The sequence below is a fragment of the Bidens hawaiensis genome, unplaced genomic scaffold (genome assembly GCF_021521415.1).
Source record: "Bidens hawaiensis isolate Kalapana, Puna unplaced genomic scaffold, B.hawaiensis_p1.1 tig00009425_1, whole genome shotgun sequence".
In the NCBI taxonomy this organism is placed as follows: Eukaryota; Viridiplantae; Streptophyta; class Magnoliopsida; order Asterales; family Asteraceae; genus Bidens; species Bidens hawaiensis.
The window spans coordinates 442,330-463,194 of NW_027491697.1; the positions used below are offsets into that span (position 1 = coordinate 442,330).

The window sequence follows — 20,865 nt, forward strand, 5'->3', positions numbered from 1 at the left end:
CTTTCAATTGTCTTGAAGCGTAAGCAATCACTTTCTTTCCTTGCATCAAAACACTTCCCATTCCTGTGTGTAAAGCATCACAGTAAATGGTAAAGTTTTCCAATCCATCTGGCAAGGACAGAATAGGTGCGTTGGTTAACTTTTTTTTGAGTGTTTCGAATGCTTCCTCTTGTTTCGGTCTCCATTCAAACTTAATTTCTTTCCTTGTGAGTGAAGTTAGTGGAACAGCTATTCGGGAGAAGTCTTGAATGAATCTTCGGTAATAACCAGCTAAGCCTAGAAAACTTCGGACTTGAGTCGGTGTCTTGGGTTTCTCCCATTTAGTTATGGCCTCAATCTTTGCTGGGTCTACTTGAATACCCTTCTCATTTATAACATGACCAAGAAATTGTACTTCGGACAACCAAAATTCACACTTGGAGAACTTGGCGTATAATTTCTCATTCCTTAGGGTTTCAAGTATGATCTTAAGATGAACTTGATGATCTTCTTTGGATTTTGAGTAAACAAGAATGTCATCAATGAAAACGATAACAAACTTGTCCAAGTATGGCTTGCAAATTCGATTCATCATGTCCATGAAAGCTGCTGGAGCATTAGTGAGTCTGAAAGGCATCACGGTGAACTCATAATTTTCGTATCGGGTTCTGAACGCTGTCTTAGGAATATCCTCCTCTTTCACTTTTAATTGATAGTAACCCGATCTAAGATCAATCTTTGAAAAACAATTTGCTCCTTGGAGTTGATCGAACAAGTCATCGATTATTGGTAATAGATACTTGTTCTTAATTGTGACCTTATTCAGTTCTCTATAATCTATACACATTCTCATTGACCCGTCCTTCTTCTTTACGAAAAAAATTGGAGCACCCCATGGTGACGAACTTGGACGTATGAATCCTTTCTCTAATAATTCGTCTAATTGTTTCTTCAGCTCTTTCATCTCCGTGGGTGCTAGACGATAAGGTGATTTAACAATTGGTGACGTTCCTGGCATAAGGTCGATCTTAAATTCTACTTCTCTATCAGGCGGGGCTCCTGGTAGATCATAAGGAAATACATCTTGGAATTCAGACACTATTGGCACTTCTTCCATCTTCTTTGGTTCGGGTTCCTTGGCTACACATGCCATGAATGCGAGGCGTCCCTTACCTATGCAATGACTTGCCTTAATCTTGGAAATGATTCCTACTTTTCCTCCTTCTTTGTCTCCAGTTATACGAATGGTTTTATTGTCAGACGTTCGGATATCAATAGATTTATCGTTACATAGAAATACGGGCTTGATTAGACGATAACCAGTCCATACCTAATACTACATCAAAACCTGCCAATGTCATGGGTAACAATCGTACAAGTATGACGTGATTGGCTAAAGATATTGTAGCATTTTCTAAAGCCTTGGTTATTCTACTCACATTCCCATCAGCAGTTTCTACTTCATAATGTTTATCTAGTTTAACTAAGGGCTCATTTAATAGACTACAAAATTTATAATCTATAAAGCTTTGGTTTGCACCCGAGTCAAATAATATTCTAGCATAAACATTATTAATAGGAAACGTACCGGTGATCACGTCCGGTATATCAGCTGCTTTCTGGGTGTCTAGCATAAAGACACGGGCATTTCCTTTCTTGGCATCGGTCTTCGCACTGCTGCCACTTGCACCAGCCGTCACTATTGTCGGCTTTTTCTTTGGGCACTCAGTACTATAATGCCCTTTCTCGCCACACTCAAAACATACTCCGGTCTTCTTCCTACAATCTGCTTCCGAATGTCCCGGTTTCTTGCAAAATCCACATGTAACAGTATTGGTTGGTCAAAGACATCTACCGAAATGTCTTCTACCACATGACTTGCAAATGGGGCGACTATACACAAACGCCCCTTCCTTCTTCTTCTCGGTTTTCCCCATCTTTCCACCAACTGGCGTCTTGCCATCATCTTTCTTCCTCTCATCCCGATTTCTCAACATCCTGTCCATCAAATATCCGGCCAACTCCATAGCAGATTCCGTCGAGGACGGCATATGTGACCGAACTAAATCACGGATTACTATTGGTAAACCGTAAATATAGCGCGTCACTTTATTAACTTCGGGAGTGACCAAGTGAAGTACAATTCTGCAATACTCAAGGAACTTGGTATTGTATTCCTTGAGATTGGTTCCCACAACCTTGTGGTTCCACAGCTTGGTTTGAATCTAATCCATTTCGTTGATCGAACAGAATTTCTTCAATATCATAGCCTTGAACGTTTCCCAATCCAAATTGTATAGGTTGTCTCTACCCTTGACTCCAATTAGGGTATTCCACCATTCCAATGCCTCTCCCTTAAACATCTGGGAGGTATACTGAACTTTCTCTCTTTCCGTACACCTGCTTATCAGCACAATTGATTCCATTTCCTCCAACCATCGGAGGGTATGTATCACACCTTTATCCCCGTGGAACTCCTTGGGGTTATAGACCTTAAACACATTGAAATCACAACCTTCATGTATTTTAAGTTTCTTTGTTTTCTCATGTAGGTTGTTTTCAGCAGTCGAGCTTTCATCACTCGCTTCTTTCTTTTTCGATTCTTTCTCTTTCTTACTTTCTTTCTTTTCCGTTTCCTTCTTTGATTCTTTCTTGGATTCTCTTTTTGAATTAACCATTTCACTTCAACTTACTCTTTTATTAGATTGAGAAGCAGTTCGGCTTGGATCATTTTTCAGAATTTCATAAATTGGGTTCACAGCTTCTTTTATTAAGTCGCGAATACCAAGCACATTATTTTTAGGTATGGCTTGTATATTTTCCGTGACAACTTTTTCTTGCAAAATTTCTTCAATTGTCTTTCCTTTGTGATTTTCTTGAGTTTCTTGATTACTGTTTGCTTTAGATATGCTGTTACATGAATAAAACAAAATTTAGGGGAAAGAAACACCTTATATTACATTATTTATGTTACATAGAGATTATAACAACAAACAACTATACATAACATACTATCTAATACTTAATCCACTTTGTAACAAGATTTTTCATCTTGTCACATTTCTTAGCTATTTTCCTTCCCGTTTTCTTGTTATCCACAACCTCATTCCTCAGCTCGTCCATCACCGAGTTTGGCGGGTTCGGATATCCCGTTGGTGCAGACGCAGCTGGGAAGAGATATGCATACCTTGGGATAGAGATGTGGATTAGCAACGTATGCATGCATTTCTTCATCGGGAATATTGTTGGTGTAAAATTCCTCGATGAGATTTGCCTCTTCTCGAATCTCTTTTGCTTGTTGTGAAATCGAAGGTCTTGATCCTAAGTATGAAGGGAAGTAAGGATTTTCGTTTTCCTCTTCTTCTTCCTCAGGATCCTCATCTGATTCATAAAGATTCTTGATTGGTGAATGTCAGAGGGGAAATACTGGGGAACGTTGTCCTCGGTATTGTCAGAGATTTCGATTGGACATTGTTGACTGCCTGGGAGATACACGGGTTGGCTCCCATAAGGTAACACCGGATTGATTGGTTGATTGCGATTGAAAAAGCTAGTATAATAACTATTGCTACCTTCCATATCGGATGGATCATAATTGATTGTCGGTTTTGATCGAATGGCTACTCGGTGTCTACGACCAAAGTAGTTAGTATAAGACATCTGCATTTTAGTTAGATCAGGGATATGAGGTTTACCAATCCTATCTTATCCCTAGGAATAATAGTAACAATAATAATGGTTAAAGCTTAGGTACTAATGTTTAAATACCTAATTAGCTGAAACCGATGGATCTGATACCAACCTGTCACACCCCGACTTAGGGCCTAGGCGTGTGACCACAAGTTGGTACCTGTTTTGTAAATATATCAGAGTTTATGCGTTAACTTTAGCGGAAGACTTTAGGTTGAATATAATATTAATTTACATTGAAAATTTACTCGGGAATTAAATACCCGAGTATTGGTTTACAAAAGATATGTTTTCATATTACAAGAATTATATATCACAAACGGAGCCATCTTGTACGCGTTTCTATCTTCATTAATACTCCAATCCTTGTTAATGCTACTAACACTTGGTTACCTGCAAAGGGTGAGAAAAATACGTCAGCTATATGCTGGTGAACACGTATGACTCGATAAAACATTTTGAATGACATTACAATACAAACGTAGTTTTCTTGACAATCTCAACGGAAGCATTTCTACTTCCGGTATATGTACCACTGCCCTACACACACAACGGTATTCCCCGAGCCAAACGTCCCTGAACTGAGAACTGGTCATGACCGTTTAAGCTCGCGGCTTCATTGCCTTTGATTGATTGATTGAGCTTTAACAGTTATGTTTGGATCCATTCACATGCGTATTCGGTCTGAGTTGATATTATTCTCTACTTTGTATTATAACGTTTTAGAGATTTCATTATCTCATGTAGACATTGATTGACTCATTAAGACAAACACCCGTTCGTCTTATTGAGTATAAACAAGTTTTAACTGATTAAAAAGGTTAACGTATTCACCTGTACCGTCGGTGTTGGAAAACCTTGACTGATTGATTGATTGTGAATGATACTTAACCTATACGTAAATAGGTTCGTATAAATGTTTTGAATGATGTTAAGCTATGATTGTAAGCTTAACCTTGAAATCGTTTATCTTTGATTGTGAATGAAAACACTTAGTTTTATGTGACGTTTGATATAGCATGCTTTGGCCTAATAGGTTCTATCACGTTGGTAAGTTTCTCCAGGTAAGTAAACGGGTCCCTCGGTTGATTGGGATTTATGCGAATCACTTTTCCTTAGGAAAGAAACTTACTACTAATGATATCCCCCTTCCAGTTACTACATGCCCGTCAAAATATCTTTTTTTCTCTTAATATTACTTCATCATGAAGTAATGTTTTATGAAAACATGATTGTGAATGAATGCTTGTAAAATACGATCAAGGTTAAAGGCCATATCCTCGATTGATAGTCTAAGCTATAATTCAAATAACTTAAACGTAACTCCTACCTTAACGTGGATACTTAGATTGATAATAAGAAAAAGGCAAGATCTTGATCTACTCGCTTAAGTGATTGCTAGCTAAATTCCCACTTCGTTTCTTTCACGAATTACTAGAAAACAGCACGTCGGCTTGTTACAGCAACGGGGCACGCTTTCCAAGGCTATGTGTGTGTAAAGAAAGGTGTGTTTGGAATGAATGGGGTTCATGCCCGTCACCCCCCTTTTATAGCCATTTTAGGACCCCGTCACGGTACGCGACCGGTTCTTTTGGGACCCGTCGCGTACCGCGGCGCCGCAATATTGCACCGCCTTATGTGGTTGTGACACGTGGCCTGTCATATTGCGCCACGTGTCGACACGGTGTTCAACACGTGTCCACTGACTCAGCAACCCCATCGCGCTACGCGATGGGTTATTTGGTACCCCGTCGAGGAGAATATTTTCAGAATTTACAGTTTAGCCCCTATACTTACAAAAGTTAGTATTTTAGGCTAAAACCTATAGGGTTTGAGACGTGGTGTTACATTAACATGATTTGTACTTTATGTGTCCGAATGCTACACACTTTGTCCTTTGCCCCTAACCAAATTAGTTTTTCTTGTTAAGTCAGGTCACGTGCCTTTCACATGAAGGTAACCGATCATTTAACCCATTTATTAAAAAAAACATTTGAATAACTAAAAGTAAAAGAATATATAAAAGATAAAAAATCAATCTCTCTCTCTCTCTTCCACCATCCCATTTAGTTAAAAAAATAACATTTTATTAGGGTGTTTGTGGTATGGTTTTGATGGTTTTCAAATTAACCCGTGAATCAAACTGTTAGTAATGATTTTCTGTCATTGAAAATCAAAACCGAACGTTTAAAAATTGAAACGACTGACCAAAAGCTAGAGAAAAAATCAATCGTTAAATTAAATGTTTCATCCGTATATCGGTATATGGACTCCATTCCCTTAATTAAGATTGTGTGATGGGTTTTAAAGCAATACACATTTAATTAGTAGAGCCCACTAGTAATATATTAAGGCCCGAGTTATTATTTTAATTACAAAGTCTTTATAACAAAATCTAAATAACATTTAGAATTAAAACGAGCTCGTACTCTCGCGTCAACCAACTTGTTTAATCTCTTATATTATTTATTCGATTGACAATTAAGTTAATCCAATATACTAAATTTCACGTTAATAACAATAAAATTACCAACACTCAAATGTCCAACCCGGCAAATTATGAGTCGCTGAGGTATGTTGCCATCCATGACCCTACGTAATCTTTAGTTTACTTCCTCTTCTGGTTTGCGTTTTTTAATGAAAGATGCTAATTTTGTTTGATGGGTTTGTACTTTTCACCATTATTGTTTCTTTAAGTTTTATATTTATATATATATATATATATCACCTGTTTTGTTTTCTGATGGATTTGATTATTTGAGATTGTTCATATCTAACACTTGTGCCATGAGTTGTTTAGTGATGTTAGTTTTTGTGCTGATAATAAGCGGAACATTCCCATATGTGTTTTCGAAGACGACCGGTACGGTGAACATTGCAGCCAGTCTAAACTTGGAGTCCATCAATGGGAAGGTGGCAACCATTGCCATGAAGGCAGCGGTGGGTGATATCAATTCTGATCCCAACATTTTGCCTGGAAAAACACTGAGTCTTTCTGTTCATGATTCAAAAATAAATGTCTTCCTCACTCTTATCGATGGTAAGTTTTAATCTTGTAATTTTAGTATTTTGAAAATTGAAATCAAAGATATAACAACAGGGTGCAAAAGTACGTCAAGATTCTTTTATGGCTTTAGTTTATGTTATATGTGTCGGGTTAGTGGATTAAATTGATAACCCAAACACGACATATATCATAACATGTGCTAGAAAAGTCTACCCGACACAAAGTAGATTCATTGTATGAGTTTATTTTTTCATCTCATTCTTTTCAGAATAATTCAAAACTTTTTTTTTATTTCATTTTTTCGGTTTTACAAAACCAATTTAAAACAAAAGTTTTACATTATTATTTTTTTAGTTTTTGTTTACCTTTATTGTTTTTATTTATTTCTTTATTATTGTTTTCTACGAAATACCGATACCAATATCTATATATAAAACAATATATGTTGTTCGGCCAGAATCGATTTTTCGTCGTAGGTACTAACAAAGGTGAACATACATAGTGTGAAACCATCGTTTACAATATTAATCAACAACAATAAACATTAATTATTCATTAAATTTGATTACAATATATAATACAACATGCAATTACACTAAATAATAGCAAAACGTTTGAAAATAACATGAAACAAAATTACATAAATAAAGAAAGAGAAAAACAAAGCGGGTGTTGGCTGAGGATTTCTATTAAAAAGAGGTCCCTTAAAACAGATTTCGGATCACCCAGGTGAACCCGTCTGTCTCCCACAGGACAACAACCGAAGTAGTGTGTACTGTTGCGATTAACCTAGCACCCGAACTATACCTGAAACGAGAGTGATGAGCTCGATTGCTGGAACAAACTGGTTGGAAACGAGTTTGGTGAATATACCAATGGTGTATGATCACGTGAGTTGTGTATGAATCTGGTTGTGAGTTGTGTTTTAATCTAGTTCATACCACCTTCTATTTATAGCGCCATAACCAGTGTTAGACTCATCATACACGTGTCAAGTGATTAGGGCTGCTCATTTATGGTGATGACACATAAGCAGGTGACTCGTCACCGGTGATGACAAGTGTCACGCAACAGGCCTGTTCTGTTCGTTCAGGTGTTGACATGTAAGGTGCTGACTCATTGATGTCGATGGCAAGTGTCTCACTACTCGATCTAGAGGTGCACAAATAGGTTAACCTATAACCGGTTATTTTGCTAACCGGGTTTTTTTGGTGGGCATTAACCGGTTATACCGGTTTTTCGGTTAGGGTAGTAACCGGTTTTGGCCGGCTAGAGAAGCAGTTTTGACCGGTTAATAACCGGTTTTTTATAAAATAATAATTAAAAAAACCGGTTAACCGGTTCTGTTAACCGATTTATAACCGGTTTTGAAATCAAGAATACAAACCGGTTACTAACCGGCGGTTAGGATCGGTTAGTAACCGGTTAGGATTGGACCGGTTACTAACCGGCTACAAAATCGGTTAGAAACCTGTGTGACCTCTAACTCGACCCCATGACACCAAAAAAATAAAGCGGCGGCTCTCAAACGGCTTGCGGTGATGCCAAAGACAAAGTGCGTCATCAAAGCGCCACATTGTTCCCCAATGCCCTTCGCCCGTGCGCGTGCGCATCAGGTGCCCTGCACCCTTGTTAATACCGTAACAAATTGTGTCTTGACATACAAGAATACAATCTTGTAAGCCCTCCTCCTTAAATTAGCTCACAAGTGTATTATTTCACCAATAAGAGACAAGCCATTTTCATTTCACCAATAAGGGACAAACCCACTTTCAATATTTCATATTCTCAAACATACTTTTAGAATATGGATGTCACATTCATCATTACTCCATCTAGGTCGCATTCACGATTAATTTATTAGTAACACATACTAATAAGTATTTGTGTCCAAATATTTCCTGCTCATGGAAGCCAGGGGTAGCCCGAGATGCCCCTCAACTTTCTTGCCAAAGTACATTTTTTTGTTTTTTTCGCGGCTTTATGTATCAAGACACCCTTAGGCCTTAGAGAAAATTAATATTACCCTTAAATTTTTTAAAGCCAAACGCCACACTCTTAAAATTTCAATAAAGACCCAAGTTAATTTGATTTGAAAGCCCGCATATTAATTTGGTTAAAAAGCCCACATATTAATTAAAAGTCTAACTTGATTAATAGCCCAAACTCAATTAATATCATTTAGATGAGAGTCTGAGACAAATAAGATACGATCTAAAATATTAATACGAACAGAATCAGAGTCATTAGCCACCATCGCCAGTTCGCCACACACCCAGCCTTTCGATAGCCGCAACCGTCCGTCCACCAGCCACTTCTGCTCTCAGAGCTCATCGCCACCATGACACCACTGTTCGCGGGTCCACTCGCTTAGTCAAATGCATTCTTCTAAATTTTTGTATCTTCTTCACTTTTGATTTTAGGGTGTATGTACAATTGTGCTATGGTTCAGGAATTCTAACCAAACGAAAATTCTTTTTCGTGATCCTTTGTTTAAAAAATGGAGTTGTTCACGAACGTTCAATGAAAGCAGACGAACATGAATTGTCTAAAAAACAATAAAAAACAGTACCATTCTTAATCCAAAACATATATATCACCTTAGTTAAATATAAAATTAAGCACTTGTTTAATTATATATAAAGTTAAACACTTGAGATAATAATCATAAACATAAGCATAATCATCTCCCAACGGTATTTTAGTCTAATAATATCAACGAAGCACAAGTTAGATTTGTTGTTAGTTGAAACGTGACTTTTTAGAACATACTTTTAATGAAATGAACTTAACATAACCAATAAAATTTAAAAAAAAATAAACAAATGTTATGTTGGTTATTACAAAACAGAAAACAAACACTAACGAACATATATGAACGCATTACTGAACGTTCACGAACACAACCTCTATCATTGTCTATTTATTTAACTAAACGAACAAAATTTCTTGTTCGTGCTTTTTCGTTTATTAAACAAACGAACATAAATGAACTTTCCGCCGAACAGTTTATGAATTATTCGCTGTCGGTTTGTTTACAGCACTATCTAACAGAAAAGAGACAAAATTGGGTTTTATCCGTGTGTTTAGTTTCTATTTTTTTGTTTCATTTACATCAACGTATGATAAAAAAATTTGTTTCATTCACATGTAGGCAAGGCAAAAAATAATCGTTTCATTTACAAGAATTTATGTTTTGGCAAATACTTTTCAAACTCTCCATTATAGTAAATATTTTTTTCTCAGTCCCATTCTGAAAAAAAAATAACAAACAAACCCCGTATTTTATATAGAACTAGATTTTTAACGGCGCGTTACGCCGGGGAAAGTTGACAAAACCCCAACGTTGAAACTTGAGCGTTATGACAATGAGTTGATACGAATTCGGTCAGTACCGACACCATTCGTTACGATATAAACACCATTGGTAAAATTTGAGTGTTACCCAAAAAATTATTTTGTCAAATTAACATATAAGAAAACAAAATAATTAAAACGATGTTTATTTTGTTGGCAAACACGGGCGGTGGTAAAACCCAAGCGTTGATGCACTGGAACTAAAAAACGAACTCGGCCGCGAGCATTGAGACGGTAACTCGAAATGAATTCGATCGGTTTTTATTACGTACTTTACGGTACTGGAACTAAAAAAAAGGTTTTTATTACGTACGTTACGGTACTGGAACTAAAAAACAAAAGAGATAAAAATTGAGGTGGACCAACAACATGGGGAGGGGGGACGGTAAACTTGCGTATTGGTAAAACAGAGCATTGTCGGTCATGAGCTTTAAATAAGGCTGCGAGCCTGCACAAACTCGGTCGACTTCTTTCAGATTTGTTATAGTATCGGAATTAAAAAAATGACGTTTGGTCAGTTATCATTACGTTTATTACGATAACTTAACTAAAAAATAAAAAAAGATCACCGACCAATATGGTGCTGTCAAATGGCCCAATAGGTCATTTACGGCACCAAAATTCTTAATTATATATAGTAAATACAGTAGTAGTAATAATAATAATAATAATAATAATAATAATAATAATAATAATAATAATTGCGTTTTTAGTAACATCATTCGATATCCAATTTAAACTTAACATAATATCTTTGTGAGAGATTCAATCTCTCTTTCCGCACCAACTGTTTTATCATTTGTTAATAATAAATTATGCTTTCAGCGTTGAAGTTCATGAAGGATGATATAGTAGCTGTCATTGGTCCATTTAGTTCTTTGGCGGCTCATGTACTTTTAAATCTTGCAAATATACTCCATGTCCCGTTTCTATCATGCTTAGCATTAGACCCCTCACTCTCACCTCTTCAATACCCCTATTTCATCCAAACTGCCCCTAATGACCTTTACCAAATGACCGCCATTGCTGAAATGGTTAGTTATTTCGGTTACCATATATACAGATGGTGACCAGTTCAGGAACAGCATGTACGCATTAAGTGATCAACTATGGGACAGACGGGTAAGCTTTCCTACAAAGCACCATTGTCACCCGTCTCAGTATCTCCACAAAATATTCATCGCACTTTAGTCCACATTCGGTCAGAATCTCGTGTTGTTATTGTACACACTTACCCTCCTGCCGGTCTTTTGGTTTTGGAAACCGCTAAGAGGCTTGGCATGATGAATAAAGGATATGTTTGGATTGCAACCACTTGGTTGTCAAGTATTTTGGATTCCACTGGTATTAATTCCACAAATGCACAGATGTTACAAGGAGTTCTCACACTCAGGCCCTACGTTCCGGATTCGGGTCAAAAACTATATTTTGAAAAAAGGTGGAGGAGTTTGAGTAATGGGTCGATTGGGTTGAACATGTACGGGTTATACGCGTATGATGCAGTTTGGATGGTTGCACACGCGCTTGATAAGTTTTTTCACCAATGTGGCAACATTTCTTTCTCTGGTTACTCTCGCGTAATGGGTTCAAAGGGAACAAAACGTTTGAACTTTGTAGCACTACGTGTGTTCGATGGAGGAAAACAATTGCTTACCAACTTATTACAAACAAATATGAGGGGGTTAACTGGCCCGGTCAGGTTCACTCCTGACCGGTCCATGATAAACCCTTCTTTTTATGTCATCAACGTGGTTGGGAACCAGGTTCGGGTTCTTGGATACTGGTCGAATCACTCTGGGCTATCGGTCCAGTCTCCAGAGGTTCTTTATGAAAAACCATTGAATCGATCTTTTTCTAATCGACACTTAAGAAGTGTGGTATGGCCTGGGAACACGACCGAAAAGCCCCGTGGATGGGAGTTTTCAAATAGCGGGAGATCTTTAAGAATTGGAGTTCCGTTAAGAGCAAGTTTTAAGGAAATTGTTACACAAGTTAACGGTTCACATGAAATTCATGGTTTTAGCATAGATGTTTTTCTTGCTGCATTAAAGTTGATTCCATATCCGGTTCCTTATGAGTTTGTCACATTTGGGGATGGTCACAAGAACCCAAACTACACTGAGTTTGTGAATGAAGTTGCAAATAAAGTAAGTAAAGTATAGAGTAAACTGTTAAAATCGCCTATGAGGTTTGGTCACTTTTGTGGTTTTCGTCAAAAAAGTTTTCTTTTGCAATTGGACCCTTCAGGTTTCCCATTTGCTAAAAATAGACTATGTTAGTAATTTGGATTAAACTGACAACAATTGAGAAACTTGAAGGCTCCAATTGAAAACTTAAAATAAAAACTTTTCGGTGAAAGCCGCTAAAGTGACTAAAACTCAAGAACGATTTTAGCAATTTACTCTAAAGTATAATATGATATTTGCATTTTGTTGTTGTGTTCTTTCCAAATATGATATTTGTATATCATGCAGGTGTTTGATGTTGCTATTGGTGATATTGCAATCATCACTAAACGTACAAAGGTCGTTGACTTCACACTGCCGTATATTGAATCAAGTTTAGTTATAATGGTACCAATAAAGAAACGAGACTCGAGTGTTTGGGATTTCTTGCGCCCTTTTACTCCACTAATGTGGGCCTTTACCACAAGTTTCTTCATCATAACTGGAGGTGTTTTGTGGATACTCGAACACGAGCAAAATAAAGAATTTAGAGGCCCACTCAAGCAACAGTTACTCACCATCTTCTGGTGAGTAGTTTCGATTTTGATATCGCTTTATGTGTTTATGTCTTTATTGAATCTAACAAAGTAGGCTAGCAACGGGTCAAAACGTGTTAATGAAACAAAGAAAAAAAAACAAGTATCAACATGGGCACTATATGTAATTTTATATCCTCTATTTTGGGTACTCTTACAATAAGCTAATGTGTTAGTAAATGTGATTACAAGTCTGGTTGATGTTTTCAGGTTTACCTCAGCAACATTGTTTTTCGCACACAGTAAGTTTCAAACCTTTGTCTAATGTGTCAGTTTCAACCTGTTGACGTATTACCGGATATAATAGATGATATTGATTTTTTTTAGAGGAAAACATGGTGACCACCCTTGGTCGAGTGGTTCTCTTAACCTGGCTCTATGTAGTTCTAACTATAACCTCAAGTTACACTGCTAACCTCACATACATATTAACTGTTCAACAACTTTCACCTCCAATCCGAGGAATTGATTCATTGATCTCAACCAATGAACGTATCGGGTTTCAAGTGGGATCATTTGCTGAGAATTATATGATTGAAGAACTCAACATTCCAAAATCAAGACTTATGGCTCTTGGTTCCCCGCAAGAGTATGCTGAGAAACTCGGGACGGGAATAGTTGCTGCCATTGTTGATGAGAGACCCTACATTGACCTTTTCCTTTCAACTAACTGCGGATTTCAAGTTGTTGGTGAAGAGTTCACCGCAAGCGGTTGGGGATTTGTAAGTATCTCTATTCACATATTTGACTTTTCATAGAGTTCAATTCTTCATTGTGAATAAGAACCAAAAGCTACACACATTATAGTTCATAACTATAATGTGCATCATGTTGTTTTTGCATTTTAAATGTATTAAGGCTTTCCTTCTTTAAAAGTAAAGATTATGCGACTATTTTTAGAAATTTCCGAGGGACTTCCCATTGGCCGTTGACATGTCAACTGCCATACTAACATTATCCGGAAATGGTGAGCTTGAAAAGATTCGGGATTATTGGCTCGAGAGGAAAACTTGTGACACGGTAGAGTCGGAACAAATTCAACTAAAAGGCTTGGGAGGACTCTTTCTCATATTTGGAGTTGTTTGTGCTCTGGCCCTCCTTATATACTTTTGCAATATCCTTCGCGAGTTCAAGAAAAACTATCCAGACCTCGGTATCGGGTCACGCTCGTTGCCCAGGTTTTTATCCTTAATAGATGAGAAAAAAGAGGTTTCAAAGAACAAGCTAAAGAGAAAGAGGGAGATGTCCAGATCGCAAGTCCTATAGAGAAGTTGACTCGGTCATAGATTGATGATGAAGAGTAAAATGTGATTTCATACACCCTAAATTAATTGAAATCAACTTTATATTACATTTTAAAGCGGAAAATACGACCTCAAGTTTATTTTATCTTTTTGAAATGACATCAACACATATATGTTACAACAACGATTGTCTACTTAACTCATTCACCAAGTTATAAGATTTTAAGTATTAGGCGATGTATACTTGATAAACAATTTACAAATGGCAGTATAAATTTAAAATTTTAGATTTATGTGTTTTCAATCCGTCCCTGAGAGTTTTGTCATCCATGATGTTCATAACTATAATGTGCATCATGCATTTTGTTTTGGTTTTGACAATTTTGACGTATAGACCAAAACAATCCCACATGTTAATATAATAACATATAAGAATCATAGCATAGGTATATACGTCAAAATCAAAACAAAATGCATGAATTTAAATGAGAGCTTACTATGCTAGATGTCATCCTCATCAGAATGTTTCTCTATGTATTGTAGGGTGTGTAACCCTACGTCCATAGTTGGGAAAATTCTAAAATTTCCAATTCTAATCACGATATCCACAACTAAATAAAGTTAATTGATCATATGAAATAATATCTCAACGCGATTAATAGTTAGAAATCGTGGTTGTTATATGACAATAAACCAAATCCATGCATACGGTCAAAATTAATCATTTTTTTATCATCAACTTTTATTCCCTATATTTCATAAACGTATATTTTTTTTATTAAACATTATACATCATCTAAAATTAAAAGATAATATATCCACCTGCATGAATCATTATCATTTTGTTAATCATGTGTTAATCATGTATACACTTTGACCATTTTTTGGGCCAATTCCCCCCTCCGTACTCCACGTATATTGCTGAAAATCATGATTTTATTAACGAAATGCACATGCTACCATAACAAGCCATTTCATATTATTCTACAAAAATTCTATAAAATATGATAAAATTATGATTTGTGCTCATGTGCTTTATGGGTGGATGCACTCTATAAGCCCCATTCTTAATTTGAGCTATATGTGCCATCATGGTTTTAGGGCGGACACAGGTTAACTCTTTCCGTTAGTTTTGCATGTTAGTGTCCACTAAAGTTAAGGGTATTTTCGTTTTTTACACAAATTACTGGTTAATATGATTGTGCCCCGTCTAGTTTCCAGTTCGAAACATATGTGACCGCTCTCGCATTTTATGAGCAATGTCTAACCCTCTGGTACACCACTTCTCAATCTTCTTCACTCTTTCTTCTTCTCCTTATTCTCCACTCACCTTCCTAAACATTTACATTTCTTCCTCACCTTAACTTTCAACTCCAACTTTTTAAATACCCACCTCCAACACCCGAAACTCTATCACACAAGAACCAATGTCGCCCCGTCGCATCAGGAGTGCGAATTGTTAATTTAAAGGGAAATTAAGCCGGAGAGTCACAGATGGAAATTCTGGTTAGCACAAGAGTGCGAATTGTTTATCAGAAAAGGGCATAATAGTCATTACAACACAAAGCTATCTTCTAGTCCACGTATGGACCAGGGAGAGATCTCTTTCATATGAAAGGATATGGTTTTGAACTTCTGATAAGAAATTTGGGAAAAAAAGTATGAAGGAGAGGGAAGTTAGTATTTAATATGTTTGATCGATGTATTTTTTTTAATGGGCTTAATTTTTTAAATTGATCTCATATGAAATTTGGAATTATATTTTATTTGAATAGACGAAAATACCCCTCATGTGTGGGAGTTGTTAACGGCATTGGTTAACTCCGTTTGGAACTTGTACACAAATACCATTCATGTAACTAACTCATATATTCTATTTATATATTTAACCAAATGACACCACTTGGTATCCATTCATGTTACAACTTACAACTATACAAAATTATCAGATTTCTTAGCACTGGACATTTAGGTCTAATCATTTATTCACATTTTACTCTTCATCAAACTCTGCTTGAATTCGATTTGACCGATTCCTCGAGTCAACTTCTCTACCATTGACGTGACCCATGGACATGGACATCTCTCTCTTTCTCTTCAACTTGCTCTTTGACACCTTTTCTTTCTCATCTGCAAACGATAAAAACTTCCGCACTGACCGGGACCCGCTTTTAGAAGACGGGTCTTGGAGTGCAGAATGATGTTTCCCAAACTGCCGAACTGTCATACAAAAGTATATAAGGAGAGCCAAAGCACACACCACTCCAAATATTAAAAAGAGCCCCCAAAAGCTTTCTAGTTGAAGTTGGTCCGAGTCAGCATTTGGTGGGGCGCATGTTTTTTTCTTTAGCCAATAGTTGTGAATCTTTTGAAGCTCACCGTTTTCGGATAATGTTAATATGGCTGTTGACATGTCAACTGCTAATGGGGAGTCCCTTGGAAATGCCTGCGAAAAGATTAACATAAGTTTGACTTTAAAGTCAACCATACTACACTTGAAAGTCAAAATCGACATAGATATGATTTCATTAAAACGGAATTATCGTGACACGCGTTATATTTACTTATGAACGGGTCAAGCGAGACAAATGGATCAGAAATTTAATAAAACCGAACGACTCAAAATGGCAGAACACTTACAAATCCCCAACCGCTTTTAGTGAACTCTTGACCAACAACTTGAAACCCGCAATTAGTTGAAAGGAACAGATCGATGTATGGTTGCTCATCAACAATGGCAGCAACTGTCCCCGCCCCGAGTTTCTCAGCATACTCTTGTGGGGACCCAAGAGCCATAAGTCTTGACTTTGGTATGTTAAGTTCCTCGATCATATAATTCTCAGCAAACGATCCCACTTGAAACCCGATGCGTTCATTAGTCGATATCAACGACTCAATCCCCCTAATCGGCGATGAAAGTTGCTGAACGGTCAGGATTGATGTCAAGCTGGCAGTATAACTTGAATTGATAATCAGAACCACAAAAAGCCAGATGAACAGAACCAACCGACCGAGAGTGCTCACCGTGTTTTCCCCTGAAAATAGTTTGACCCGTACATTAGTCAACGGGTTGAAATTGGCACCAGTAGAATATATATAGCTAGTTCAGAGGTTTATATACTTACTGTGTGAGAAAAACATAGTTGACAAGGTAAACCTGAAAAACAACAAGAACAATAAAATGAGTAAATGACCATTCTGCCCCTCAACAGAAAGCGAACAAATAAGGCTGCTCACCACAAGATGGTGACTAACTGTTGCTTGGGTGGGCCCCGAAACTCATCGTTCAACCTGTGTTCGAGTATCCACACAACAACTCCAATTATGATGAAGAAAACCGCGGTGATGGCCCACATTAGTGGAGTAAAAGGCCAAAAGAAAGCCCAAGCATTCGAGTCTATTTTCTTTATAGGGACCACTACGACCAAAGCCGACTCTATGTATGGTTGTGTGAAGTCAACAGTCTTTGTGCGGTTGGTGGTAATTGCAATATCACCAACCGCAGCATCAAAGACCTGCATAAATACAAAAAAATTAAAAAAACAAATTAAAAGTTAAAAATTATAAATATTTTTTTAAACTTACATTATATGCAACTTTACTCACAAACTCGGTGTAACTCGGGTTCTTGTGCCCATCCCCAAACATGACAAACTCATAAGGAACCGGATATGGGACCAACTTTATTGCAGCAAGAAAAACATCTATGCTAAACCCACGAATATCATGTGACCCATTAACTTGCGTAACAATTTCCTTAAAACTCACTCTCTTCGGGACCCCAATCCTTAATGGTCTCCCGTTATTTGAAAACTCCCATCCACGAGGCTTCTCTCTCGTGTTCCCGGGCCATATGACACTTCTCAACTGTTGATTATCATATGAACGGTTCGAGGGCTTTGCATAAAACGTCTCAGGAGACTGAACCGTAAGCCCAGAGTGGTTTGACCAGTACCCAAGAACCCGACCCTGGGTCCCAACCACGTTGATGATATCAAAAGACGGGTGGATCATGGACCGGTCAGGGGTGAACCCGACTGGGCCCGTTAGCCCAGTCATATTTGTTTGTAATAAGTTGGCACGCAATTGTTTACCACCGTCAAAAATACTAAGTGCTCCAAGGTTTAAACCTTGTGTTCCCTTTAAACCCGTTAAACGGGGATCATTAGAGAAAGAAATGTTCCCGCCTTCGTTAAAAAACTTGTCAAGCGCGCGTGCAATCATCCATACGGTATCATACGCATATAACCCATACGGGTTCAACCCGATTGACCCGTTACTCAAAAGCTTCCACCTTTTTTCAAAAACCCGTTTTTGAACCGAATCCGGTACGTGGGGCCGGAGTGTGATCACCCCTTGTAAAGCCGATGCATTTCTAGAACTAATACCGTTAGAGTCCAAAACTGTTGATAACCAAGTGGTTGCAATCCAAACATACCCTTTTTTCATCATGCCAAGATTCTTAGCAGCTTCAAAAATCGAAAGGCCCGTTTTGGAGTAAGTATGTACAACAACCACACGAGCTTCCATTGACCGAACGTTGACCAACGCGTTATGAATATCCTGTGCGGAAAATGTTGATTCGGGTGGTAAAGCTGCTTTGTAAGAAAGCTTGGAACGTTTCTCGGATAGTTTATCGCCTAACGTGTATATGCTGTTCCTAAATTGGTCATCATCAGTGTATATGGCGGTCACTTCGTGGTAACTGAAATAACTAACTATTTCAGCAATGGCAGTCATTTGGTAAAGATCATTAGGGGCTGTTTGGATGAAATAAGGGTACTGGAGAGGTGAAAGTGAGGGGTCTGATGCTGTGAACGATAAAAATGGGACGTGTAGTTCGTTTGCAAGATTTGAAAGCACATGAGCCATTACAGAACTCTGTGGACCAATAACAGCTACAATATCAGCCTCCATGTACCTCAATGCTGAAACGATAATAAAAGATATAGAGAACTGATATATCTCATATGTGGATCATGAAGTGGCTTAAGAACTCGTTATTTGACTAGGGTGGCAATTTCTGACCCGACACGAAAATTGTTAGATTTTGGGTTGTCATGTCTAACTAACACGTCATTTTCAGGTAGACCTGCCAACCCGACCCGATTGCCACCCCTAAATTACAAACTAAAACCTTATAAGAAAGTAACATTAGAAAATAAGGGTAAAGCAAGAAACATGTTTACAGACATCAGAAACTCTCATTACTCAAATAAACACTTCCAATCTTAAAATAATAATAATAATAATAATAATAATAATAATAATAATAATAATAATAATAATAATAATATCATTAACTCTTTAATTTTCACCCAATTTTATTTTTGCAGAATTTCTTAATATTTTCAGGATCCCATGTTTATATACTACAGAATTTTAAATTCATTAATTTACAAAAACAATAAAGAAAACTCATTACTCAAATAATAAGTACTTCAGAACACACACCTAACACTTAAATTTTTTAAATAAAATCATGAACTAAATATTTTCTTTTTGCGAAAATTTCTTATATCTTTAAATTCAACCATACTGATTCCAAACTTCAAAACTTTCAAATTAGCAGTTTAAAACTATAAAGATAGTAACTTTACCTCCAACAATACTGAGAAAGCCACTAAAGTTTGCATCATGAACCGAAAGACTCAATCTTTTTCCCGGCAAAATGTTGGGATCAGAGTTGACATCATCCACAGCTGCCTTCATTGCAATAGTTGACACCTTCCCATTAATAGTTTTCACAACCACAATTGTCCCAATGTTGACAGTATCCATCTTTGAAAACACAAGTGATAATAATAATATTCCAGTTATTAACACAAAGATTAAACCCCTCATGGTGACAAATGTTAAGAACCTGATACCAACAAGTCCTTCAAATCCATCAGGAACAAAAGGGTTGTCTTTTTTTTAAGGAAATAAAAAGCTTAAAGTAACAAGAATACTTCAAAACACAAAACCCATCAAGCAAAATTAGTATCTTTGTTTAAAAAAGATAATTAGGTGTGTATTGTGTGGGTAGCATGTGAGAAAAGAAACCATGGCAGCTTTGAATGAAGGTGAAGAGTTAGTTGGTTACAGGGTAAAATAAAATCTAGTGGTGAAGATGGAGTATGATAATGGGGTTGGTGGATTTGATTGTGTCAAAACACAAATATGCCCACCACCTAAAATCATGCGATTAATGTCTTATCATATCGATTTCAATTTGTAATACTTAAATCATTTTAAGAGGTCATTCCTTCATGAATTAATATAGTATTGAAGAAACGTGTATCGACTTACTTGTATTCGATCTACGCACCTCGGGTATGAGTGTGCTATATCACCGATGGTTTTCCGAGGTACGAGTTCTTCCACCTACAAAACAAACAGCACCGTGAGCTTACCCCTCAGAAAGGGACAGAGGGGTCCTCTTTGGGGTAACCCTCCGGTGTGAGAATAAGATATTGCAGGAGAAGATAAGAATGTGAAAATGAGTAAAGGATTCAGAATATATTTCTTGCTTGACCTCAACTGTGGAGGTGATGTGGTATTTATAGTATTAGGGTTTCCAATGATTGGGCTCAGACCCAATTAGGGCCTTTTTGGCCTCCTCCTATTGCTTCGCGCCACGTGTACTTAGGACACCTGGTGCTTTTTCATTGATTATTCTCTGACCAAGGTATTTTACCTGACCCATGTGCCATCACGTGGTGGCACATGGGTTTTGCTGAGTTGTCCACCCTTCATTGGCAGCTGTCAACATCAGCACATTCTTTATTCCTTAAAAGATACCTTCTGGAAGGTTATCTGATGAGTACAATCATGGTTGTCCTTAT

General features: G+C 37.2%; 1 protein-coding gene and 1 pseudogene across 1 annotated transcript; one reads left to right on the forward strand and one right to left on the reverse strand.

Annotated features, from left to right (window-relative positions):
• Positions 1-6,235: 6,235 nt before the first annotated feature.
• On the forward strand, positions 6,236-14,060 carry LOC143532247 (glutamate receptor 3.2-like; annotated as a pseudogene).
• A 1,825-nt stretch (positions 14,061-15,885) lies between these two features.
• On the reverse strand, positions 15,886-20,159 carry LOC143532277 (glutamate receptor 3.2-like). Its single transcript, XM_077027368.1, has 6 exons — positions 19,639-20,159; positions 17,624-18,966; positions 17,276-17,553; positions 17,164-17,195; positions 16,679-17,073; positions 15,886-16,484 (listed from the first exon to the last, which is right to left on the reverse strand). Exons 1-6 carry the CDS (start codon positions 19,880-19,882, stop codon positions 16,032-16,034), a joined length of 2,745 nt encoding a protein of 914 aa, XP_076883483.1. The 5' UTR covers positions 19,883-20,159; the 3' UTR covers positions 15,886-16,031.
• Positions 20,160-20,865: the final 706 nt, after the last annotated feature.